The sequence below is a fragment of the Populus euphratica genome, unplaced genomic scaffold, assembly GCF_000495115.2.
Source record: "Populus euphratica unplaced genomic scaffold, PopEup_1.0 scaffold868.1, whole genome shotgun sequence".
Lineage (NCBI taxonomy): Eukaryota > Viridiplantae > Streptophyta > Magnoliopsida > Malpighiales > Salicaceae > Populus > Populus euphratica.
In genome coordinates, this window is record NW_011500739.1 from 1,868 (window position 1) to 13,049 (window position 11,182).

Sequence of the window (11,182 nt, forward strand, 5' to 3'; positions counted from 1 at the left end):
CATAATAAAATGATGTAATTGCCTATAAACAAATTTCAAGGCTGGTGTCCAATGGTGTTTTTATCCTTTTTCTTATGTTTTTTTTCTTATTATATTTAGGTTCGCTCAACAGTTATTTGACAATTTAACACATATAAATATTTAATATTACAAAATTAAACAGAAACAAATTAGTTTGTTCATTTTTTTAAGTAAAATGACTTTGTTATCCTTTAAAGCAAAAAAGAAAAAAAAAATTTGTTTGAGGGCTTTTATATCTTTTTATTTTATAGTAAAATGATGTTAATACCATTAAAATAAAAAAGAATATTAACCTTGAAAAGAGGGGCTTTTTAATCTTTTTATTTTTTTGGAAAGTGAAGTGACATAATTGTCTTAAAATAAAAAAAATTATAAGGTTTATATCTAAGGATGTTTTCATCTTTTCTTAATAGTTTTTTTTTTTGTTATATTAAGGTTCACCCAGGGAATCTTTTGTAATTTAAAAAATATAAATATTATTAGAAAAGAGTTATTGGCACATCATATTTAATGCATGAACAACATATATGGAGTTGTTCGATAAACAAACATCACCTTTTGTAATGGTGTTGAAGTCGGCATGGTGGCCACACTATTATACAATAATATGTGTGGCTAACAGTTTTTGGGTTAGGTGTTGATGGCATTTTTTTTTTTTTTTCTCTTTCTTTTATCTCTCCTTCTCAATTTTGATGATTGACTATTCAAAATCTCAAAGCAACCCTTCAATTGTTTTCTCCTTTTGCTTTACTCATTATTTTTTTTATTATAATTTATTTTATATGAAATAATTTATCAAATTATAATTTTTTTAATTTCATAATCTTTTAATTCTTTATAAATCAAATTTAATCTTTATTCTTTTGATTATTATTTTTTATTTGAAATACTTTTTGAGAGAAAAAATTATTCTAAACATCCTATAATTTACTCTTTGCCTCCATTATTTTGAAAATTATATAAAACATCTTTCGTCAATAAAATTTTCAAATCAAGCAAAACAACCCTATGTATATTATACCAGAAAACTCAAAAACCTAATCCTTCTATCTTTTCATTTTACGACTTCTTCTTTCTCAATTTAGAATTAAAAAACTCTCATGTATTGAAAGGAAGTCATGATGTATCCAAAAATCAATTTTCTAATAGAATTATTTGTCTGTTTGCTTAATTATCCTATTTCATTTGATCTGCTAACATTGCTATTAATTTTAAAGACGCTATTAGAATTGTAATTGCCTCCATCATAAAGTGGTAATTAAATGAAAGAGCAATGGTGATGGTTAGGGATTTTCAATAGATTTTTGGTAGGATTATTGCCATTTTATCTATCTTTAAGCCTTAGATTAGGTTTTGTGGGCTTGGCTCTCTATTGGATTTTCATTTTTCTTTTGATTTTCAGTTAAAGTCACCCAATATGTTTGTTTATTAAATTCTAGGTTTTTTTTATTTTTTTTCTTCTTTAAGTTTTTTTTAATAATGTTTGCATTTGAAATTCTTGAAATGGTTTTCTGTTTTGCTTAGTTTTAATCTTCCATGTGGGGTGTGATATTGTTCTTATCAATAGATCTCATTTTTCTTATAAGCTTGAATGTTAAGCTTCAAGTTAGAAGGGGTGGGGTTCAGATAGCTTGGTAGATAGGATATACTAGAGTGACTACAAAAATAAATTCTAAAGTAGGACTTGATTTCTTTAGTATTGGTCTTTTATGAGTGCAGATGATGTATGTTAGATCTTGACAGGTCAATTTAAAGCTTATCTTTCATTAACGTAATTGATTTCTTTGTCATTCGTTGTGCTAATGTTATTTCTTTTTATTTCTGTGTTATTAAATGAGTTAATTGAACCTTGTCTCGTATGATTTTAGCTAAATTAAATATAGTTCAATGAGATTAGTGGAAAAAAATATGATTTATTAGCACAACTTTTCAACCATTAAAATCTTTAAAAAATATGGAATCTTAGATAAAGTCTACAAAATTAGATGTGTCAAACAACTTTAGTCTTGAAAAGGAAGGGTTATTGTTTGATTAAGATGATGACTATGGATTGATGAAAAAGATTGGCTTCGGGTGAAAGAAGGGTTGCGTTTGCTTGATTGGAAAAATAGAAATTATGGTATGGGTGGTGAATAGTTAAGATGAGATAATTTTGTTTTTAGTGTTTTTTTATTTTCAATATTGTTGATGAACGAAGGTTGAAAAAATTCCAGTATTGGTTGTGGATCGGAAAAAGGAGTAGTTGGTAAAGAGAGGCTCATGTTATCCTTTTTTTGGATTTTTAGGGTCTTTTATTAGATTTTCAAATTATAAACTATAGAATGTAAAGTAAAAATTTTAAAATAATAGAGATGAAGTGAAAAAATGACAAACATTATAAGGGTCAAAGGCCAAAGTATTTTTTTCCTTTCTAAGATTGATTTTTTTTTTTGTAATTTTATCTTTTAGTTTTTTTTTCTTATTAGATTTGATCCTCATTATTTTGATTTATATTTTCTTACTTTATCAAATTATTTAAATTGTTTTTTTTCCTGATTTAATCATTCAATAATAAATTGGTTTGGAATTAAGTTTCTTGATTGAGTTGATTCAGGGATTTTACAAAATTTAAAATTGAGAAATAAACCAAGGTTTAGGAGATTTGCCTTAATTTTCTTGTTTTTTATTCTTGTTTTAAAGCTCATGTTTTTTTTTTTTATCATTTAATATTTTTTTAATTGAATATTAAGATTCGTTATTTTTTTTTATATTGGATGTTTCACTAATTTTAAAAATAACTCGGGTTATCTTACCCTTTAATATTAGATTGTTATGATTCAGCTTCATAGTTTTATTTAATTTGTTTTTTATGGGATCACCTTAATATCTCAATCAAGTCATAGGTTTGCATGCTTATTGCTTACACAGGTGGAGTTATATTAATTTTTTTCTTTTATTTTGTCATTCAATATTTTGTTTATTAGAGATTGAGCTTTTATTTTTTTATATTTTATTTTTTATAAGATTATCATGTTCTCATTTAATTTCTTTTTTGTTTTAAGATAAGATCCTTTAGTATTTTTTTTAAAAAATTGATTATTTCAATTTTATTTTTTAATATTTAATTGATTGAGAGTTCATCTCATTTTTTTATATTTTTATTGATTTTTTTAAGTTTTTCTAATCTTATATCCATGATGATAAAATTAGCAAGTTATTATAAAATACATTTGTTTAATCCTTGATTGATCACAAACACCTAACTAATGAATATTATAAAAAAAGCAAGACTCACATATAAAAAAATGACGTCTCTTTTTATTATTCCATAAAAAAATAATCTTGGATCAATTTATGTGATTAAAAATTAAAATTTATTTTAAATGATCTTTAAAAGAAATCCCTATCCTCAAAATTTAAATTTAGGGAGCATAAAGCTAGAAAAACTTTAAACATTATATCATTGAAAAAAAAGAAAAGAAATTCCACTAGCAATATCAAAATCAAGAAAATTATTATTTTATTTTATTTTATTTTATAATAACTAATAAATAATACTTAAATAATAAATGCCTTAGCCCCAATAAATAATATGGATATCTAAATTTATTATAAGTTCAATAATAAATAAAGTATAAATATAATGAAAAACTGACTTGTGCATGTATATTGCCATTTATGAATTATGTTTGATTAATATTTTAAGATATAAAAATATATTTGATTAAAAAAATAAAGATGAAAACATAAAAAACATAAAATAAAGTATGGATATAATAAAATATTAACTGGTGCATGTATGTTGCATTCATAAGCTGTGTTTGATTAATATTTCATAAAAAAATAAAAAATAAAAAAAATATTTGATTAAAAAAATAAATAAAGTATAGAATGATTTCTAAGAATTTATATACTTTCAAAATATAAATTATAATAAATATATTATTTTTATCTCAACAAGTGACTTTTTAGGAGCTTATTTTAAATTGTTTTTGAATATATTTTTAAAGTGTATTTATCTTTAAAAATATCAAATTTATATTTTTAGTGCTTTCTAATAATTTTTATATGTTGATATAAAAAAAATATTTTAATATATTTTAAATTATTTGTTTATAACAAAAACACTAATGGATAAAATCCCTAGCTGATTAATTTATTTTTATATTTTTAAATTATTTTAATATATTAATATTAAAAATATTATTTTAATACATTTTTTATTAAAATTATCTTAAAAAAAATCTCTGTCATGTGAAGCATGCTCCAATTTAATACATTTTTTATTAAAATTATCTTTAAAAAAATCTCTGTCATGTGAAGCAGCTGAAGAGAATCATCTAATAACGAGATTACATTTCAGGCAACGGCATCGTTTCACAGCTTAACAAAATATATCCAGAAGACACGTGGACTTGCATCTCTCCTCTTCTCTGTGAGCTTCGCTCTAGAAGCAGATGGTTTTTTCGTTATTCCCTTTTACCAAGTGACAACGAAGTCATGCCTAGCAGTTGCAGCATCAGAGCTCTCTGGATCCTCAACAGCCTCCACGCCGTCGTTTTATCTCGGTAACTCCGTCGATTTCAACCTTTTGTTCTCATAATAATAACAATAATTGCGATCACCGACAATTCTGCCCTATCGTGATCTTCTAATTAGGAAATTCCCGGTGGTGGAGAAGCAGTGGCGTGCTGCTTGTAAGACCATAAACGACACCTCAAAAGATGCAGAAGAAGATCCTCTCAAGTACACCGTTTTCCCCTTTCTCCCAAACGACGCCGAACTATCTTCCGCTTTTGTTGAGAGAAAGAAACGGTCAGTTTCGATTCTTAAAAATACCCTTTCCAGTCTCCTCCAATCTATAGTTATCGCAAGACTACTTTTAATTTATTAATGTTTAAATTGTGTAATCACAGTGAGGGATCATTGCGAGGATACGGTATTCGTGTGAATAATCAATCGGTCGAAGGGTCGGATTCATGGGTGGATGATCCGATTACGCGGCATATAATAAGTATTAATGTAGAGTCAAAGGAGAAGGGAGGAGATAATCATTTGTTATGGCCTTTGATTTTGCATTTAAGGGGAAGTTATGTAATTCTCGTGTTGCCATTGATTGAGCCGGTGCATTTGAAGGCCTACGCCAAGTTATGTAGGAAATCGGATTGTGGAAATGCTGTTGGAGTGGATGCAAGTTTGTCTTCTATCTTACTTGATACCCCGTCCATCACAGGGTATGGTAAGTTAACTTTTGAACATAAATAAAATATTGACGATTTACACTGGTTTTGTCAGGGCTTGTGAATTCTCATTAACTGTCAGCTCAATGTTTGGTGTGTGGGATATATAGGATGGATATGCTAACTAGTTAGTGTAATGCGTGTCAATATATCTTGAGTTTGGTACTGCAATGTTTTTAGAACTGTTTGCTCTGATGAGGAAATGAAATCAGACAGTAGAAGGAAGATTTTAAGGAAAATTGTCAACTGGTGATTGCTGGTCGCTGGGCATCGGGTGACAGTGTGCTTGTATAATATCTTTACTTTCCACAAATATATGAATTGCTACTTGTTAGTAGTGATCATCTAGTAACTATACTTGCAGGATTTTTTGTTTTGCAAATTGAGCTGTAAATCCTCCCAAATTGCTGTTCTAATACCATAGAATAAGTGTTGGTTCAATTGATTCTAACCCTCTAATTTACACTTTGTCATGTGTACAAAATAGGCTTAAATGGATAAAAGGCTCACATAATTTTGTGGACTCGACTTTGATATGGCAGTCAAATCGTTTTGAACTTTGAACTTGAGATCATTTGCTCTCTTATTTTTTGTTACAGGGCATTCATGGTGGCACATGCTATTGGTGACATAATTGTGGGTGATGTGGTAGATCCGGATGTGGTTGTGAATGCAGCACCATCTGTGGGAGGGTTGTTGGATTCTCTAACTGGAAGCATAGGGATAGCAGGTATATCATCTAGGGCAAAACCTGTGGCTGCACCAGTTGCATCTGCAACACCCTCTGGCGCTGCTTCAATTGGGACTCTTACAGCCGATACTCCAAAACTTGGTTCAAGGCCCTTGGATAAAGATACACTTCGAAATTTCATCAGTAGCGCAATGCCATTTGGTTTGTTATTTTAGTTATGTTTTTGTTGGTATCAAACTCTTATAACATTTACTTTCTGGATCAGAATGTGAATTCCTAATTCTATTTGATGTGTTGGCTGTTTGTCTATCTACTTTGCAGGTACTCCTTTAGATCTCAACTACTCAAATATTTTTGCTATCAAGGCTAATGGCTTTTCTTTATCAGATCTGCCTCCTGCAGATCTCAAGCAACCAGCATGGAAACCATATCTTTTCAAAGGAAAGCAAAGAATATTTTTCACAATTCATGAGACTATTCATGCTGCCTTGTATGACCGGGAGGAGATTTCAGATACCATATCAGTCTCGGGTCAAATAAACTGTCGAGCAGAATTGGAAGGTTTGCCTGATGTATCACTTCCTTTGTCAGGATTGAACAAGGCTCATGTTGAGGTTTTATCATTCCATCCCTGTGCCCAAGTTTCAGAACATGGTGCTGATAAGCAAGCTGTGATGTTTTCTCCACCATTAGGCAATTTTGTTTTAGTGCGTTATCAGGCCAATTGTGGCTTTGGTCCTCCTATAAAAGGATTTTACCAATTGTCAATGGTCTCTGAAGATGAAGGTGCATTTTTATTCAAGTTGCATCTAATGGAGGGATATAAGGCTCCTTTGACTATGGAATTCTGTATGGTGACTATGCCTTTTCCAAGGAGAAGGGTTGTCTCCTTTGATGGGACCCCTTCTGTTGGAGCAGTTTTAACCACGGAGCACTCGATTGAATGGAAAATCATCCCAATTGGTCGGAGCCTTTCTGGGAAAAGTATTGAAGCGACTTTCCCTGGAACAGTTAGGTTTGCCCCATGGCAAATCCAAAGATTCCCTTCCTCTAATTCTGGCTTCGGAAAAATGGGTGATGAAGATAGTGATGTTGAGATAGAGAGTACAAGCAATATGGCAAATGTGGAGGAATTCTTGATGGAAAAAATGAGCAAGGATCTTCCTCCAGTTGATCTAGAGGAGCCATTTTGCTGGCAGGCATACAGATATGCTAAAGTATGTGCTTTGTCTCTGCATACAGATATGCTAAAGTATGTGCTTTATCTCTATTTCTTTATCCTTTGAAGTCTTTATTTCTTTATCCTTTGATTAGTTTCATGGATTAGAGAAAACATCTTTCCTAATGCATAGCCCGTACTCCTTTGAATATGCTTTAACTGTTTACAAAACAAGGGATTGAACTTTGGTTTCTATTTTTAATATTTCTAACCTGGAAGTTTCTGTGCCTTCTTTGATGTATATGGTTGTCTTTTGATATTTGTTTACATAATCTTTTTGTTGTTTATAGTAATCTATTGATATCATTCAGTAATCTGTTCTTTTGTTGGTTTCTTCTATATTTACATTGTTATTAATATAGATGTAAATGATAAATAACAATGAATGGTTAGATACCATGTTTTAGTGTCTTGCCATTGTATTGATTTATTAGTTGCAGAATAAAATCTGTTGTTATAATACTGAACTGAAATGTGTTTTTGGTTTGACATCACATTTTGCTTGTACATTTCTAACTTGTTCATTACAGGTATCTTTCAAGATAGCCGGGGCTTCATTATCAGGGATGTCCATCGATCCTAAATCTGTAAGTTTGTTACTCCTTTTAACTTTCTTCTTGCAGTTAGGGACAATTGGTAGTTGATCATCTTGTGTGATCTAACAACTCAAATTCACATGTCAAGAATAGTATCATTTACCCTAGTTTAATGATTTAGGCCTTCTGCTATGTGGTCCTTTCAGAGATCGCGTCCTGCTGTAATAAATTATGACAAACAGTAACTTTTCACCTTATTTAGATCAACTAATTGTTGTGATGCGTGCTTCGCATGCCATTCACCTTGTTTTCTCCTATTTAGTTGAGTGGAGTACTAATGCATAAGAGACTATTTAGCAATGGCTTAAATTATATTTATTAGTTCTCTAATCTAATCAATGACTTACATATAGTGTTGTCAAAAGGCACTGAGGTGCTCCATGCGAGGTAAGGCCACAACACCTTTATTAGCCTCAAGCGATGAATTTCAATGAAGTGCTGCCTAGGCAAGCTCCTTGTGAGTGGGCGCTAGGCGTTAAAGCGAGCGCCTTATTGAAATACTTCTTTTCTTGTTGGATTTTTTTAACTGATTTATGTTTTGATCTATTTGTCCATTTTTTAATTTACCACAAGAAATAACTTAGGGGTATTTTTGTAAAAAACAAAGATGAGGGTAAAAAAGAATAAAAAATAATTAAAGTGCGGGAGACATGCAGTCAAGGAAGGATACTTTTGAAGGGAAACATCAGCCACACTTTGATTGAACAGAGTTAGAGTACAATAACACAAGTACAGAACAAGAAATAAAGATGTTTTTGAAGATCAATGAATAATGATGATGATATTTAAGTTTGTTTTTTGATCTATTTGACTACTTACTATTCTAAATTATCTTATTTTGTTTCAAGAGTAAAAAATATAACTTTGTACTATTATGTTATGGTATTTTATATTTTCTTCTGATTTTCTAATAATCTAATCTTAATTGTGAAGATATATGTTTTAAATTTATATAATATAATATAATTATACATATATATTTTTTTAATCTATAGCATATCACCTTGGTTCATTCGGGTGAGCACCCAACGCCTAGCCCCTTGGGCATTTTACAAGCTTGGCGCCTTTTAGCACCTTTTGCCTTTGACAACACAACTTTTATATCATCTAGTCATTTTAGCTCATATGTTGTGCGTGATTTCACTTTTTAATTCACAATGATGATTTTATATTTTAGTAATTTTAAATAGTTCTTGTACAAATTATCTACCTTAGGGAACTGAAGGTAAAATTGGGTCCTTTAAATGGGACCAGGTTTTCAAAATTCTTGGATTTTTTTTTCTTTGAACGCAAATTGGATTCCCAGAACTCTCACAAGGATTTCCTTGTGCTTGCCTATGTGCATGAACACATGCTGGCATTCTCTACCTTTTCTGGTTAGAATGGTACCTAGCTTGGAACTTGTGACCTTCCCTCCCCAAGCCCCCATGCACTGCAACTCAAAGTGGAATATTTTATACTCGACATTTTTAATGGGTTTTTTTGGAAAAACATAGACGCAACTGGTACATATAGCAATGGTTTTTAAGGAGTTTCCTGATTTTAGATTTTACCTGACATGCACATTCTAGCATGCCACTCTCTAATTACTTTGTGGATGTTATGTAGGTTAGCATCTATCCGGCTGTTAAAGCACCTGTGGAGTTCTCATCTCAGGTAAGCTTATCTTCAGAATCCCCATTATATAAAGTTTGATGTTGCAAACAAAAATTATAAACTTGAGTAGATATTCAGATTTCAGTTGGAACTGTTCTATTGTAAAATCTGTCTGTTTAATGCTGTGAATTAGTGCACGTGTGTTTGTTGAGTTCAATGATAGTGAGAGATTCTTCATAGATTTTGGTCAAATTGTGGTCATAGTTTTAATCTAATTGAATATCTGGAACTCCCTCCCCTGCTGTGCTGATCCTGTCATCACCTTATCACCTCTTTGAGACATCCAATATTTAGGTTTGACTACATTTTCTCTTTATACAATGGGATAAATACATCTTGTGATCTTAAAGTCTTAATCAAAAGGAGAAACAAGGTTTGATATCTTGAAGTCATTTGTTTAAATTTCTGGCATTGATTATATTACTTGTTTTATTTGGTTTCCATCAAGTAATGACACTCATTTGATTCATACAAGTCTCACATATACCCCTGGAAGCTAAAATTAATTACATGCTTATAATAGATGAATTCATCCTGTGTCTCATTTTCCCTAACTCTGTATTGACAGTGCCTTTTCTTTTGAGCTGACAACGAATGGAAGTATATTATAGATCCATCTCCTGTGGTTTTTTTTTTGTTCATTTTATCTGTCCATTATTAAAATTATGATTTGTTTTAATTTAACAGGTTACTTCTGGGGATTATATATTGTGGAATACACTGGGGAAGTGTCCATCTGCAGCAGTGGCTCAGGTGTAGAATTCGGCTGCAACCAAGGAAATAGGAAAATATTAGAAAAAAACTTACGAGAAAGATACTTGTGGCTAGTTAGTTGATCGTACCCTGCTCAAATAGTTTGAAGTATTATGTATGCTGGTAGGTAATTGTACTAATTAACTCTTGCATGTGCAGGGATTTGATGCTAAGCATACTCGGTATCCACAAGCATCATTTTTATCGGATGGATTGTGTTGTGAAATAGGAGTTGAAAATGAGGGGATTTTGGTTGCCAAGTTATTTATTGGATAGTTGTTGACATTTGCATTTCAAAAAAGGTACATTTTTGTTTTTAATGGTAATTAAGGATGTAAAATGTTCTTGACATTTTAGACGTTTTTTAAGTTCTTGCTGGAAAAGGAAACCGAAATCTGCAGCTATATTCACGAGGTTGGGTTGATTATTTTTTGTTTGGTTGGATTTTTATATAAAAAAATTAACTAAATCAATAGTATTAATTTTAAAAATTTAAAATTGAAACTGAATCAAAACTAGTTTAAATTGATTAGTTTTGGTTTGGTTTGGTTTTTATTGTTCAAAAACCAGTAAAACTGACAGGTCAATTTCAGTACTCAATGCTCACAAGTTATAAATAAATCTATAAGCAAATTTTGGTTTTTATTGTTTGGGAAAATAGATCTGTCTAGTATCTATAAACTTGTCTAGTATCTATAAATTACAAGCAAATCTTGATATTTAGTATTTATAAATTATAAGTAAATTTTGGTTTTTATTGTTTTAAAAAATAAATTTGCTTACAAACTACAAGCAAATTATAACATAATAATAATAATAATAAAACTCATAAGATGTAAGGATGAACTTGAAATTAGAATCTTAATTATTAAAAAATCATTTTTTTTATTTACCCATTGTGATGCGATTTGATTAAAGTAAAAATTGATTAAAGTAAATAATGAAGTAAAAATTGATTAAAGTAAATAATGATGTGGGATGAACTTAAAAAAACAAAAATTGATTAAAGTAAATAATGATGTGGGGA

General features: G+C 30.2%; 1 protein-coding gene across 4 annotated transcripts; it reads left to right on the forward strand.

The window, feature by feature from the left end:
* Window positions 1-4,364: 4,364 nt before the first annotated feature.
* LOC105116216 (clathrin adaptor complexes medium subunit family protein) lies at window positions 4,365-10,477 on the forward strand. 4 transcript variants are annotated; one of them, XR_840486.1, is made up of 9 exons: window positions 4,366-4,568; window positions 4,660-4,815; window positions 4,917-5,234; window positions 5,840-6,132; window positions 6,253-7,148; window positions 7,681-7,737; window positions 9,355-9,402; window positions 10,090-10,225; window positions 10,315-10,477. XR_840486.1 is itself a non-coding variant. In XM_011013447.1 (8 exons), the coding sequence occupies exons 1-8, from the start codon at window positions 4,501-4,503 to the stop codon at window positions 10,159-10,161; spliced, it is 1,908 nt and encodes a 635-aa protein (XP_011011749.1). In that variant the 5' UTR covers window positions 4,366-4,500; the 3' UTR covers window positions 10,162-10,477. The 4 variants fall into 4 exon arrangements, 2 of the variants coding, with proteins under 2 accessions (XP_011011750.1, XP_011011749.1); XR_840488.1 differs by having other exon boundaries at window positions 10,090-10,216; XM_011013447.1 differs by having other exon boundaries at window positions 10,090-10,477.
* The last annotated feature ends 705 nt before the right edge of the window (window positions 10,478-11,182 follow it).

What these genes read in the sequence shown, in the direction of transcription:
- LOC105116216 (XM_011013447.1), top strand. Translation starts at nt 4,501, where the DNA reads ATGCCTAGCAGTTGCAGCATCAGAGCTCTCTGGATCCTCAACAGCCTC. An exon ending in TTTGTTGAGAGAAAGAAACG is followed by an intron (nt 4,816 to 4,916) that starts GTCAGTTTCGAT and finishes GTGTAATCACAG; the next exon opens with TGAGGGATCATTGCGAGGAT. An exon ending in TGTCCATCGATCCTAAATCT is followed by an intron (nt 7,738 to 9,354) that starts GTAAGTTTGTTA and finishes GATGTTATGTAG; the next exon opens with GTTAGCATCTATCCGGCTGT.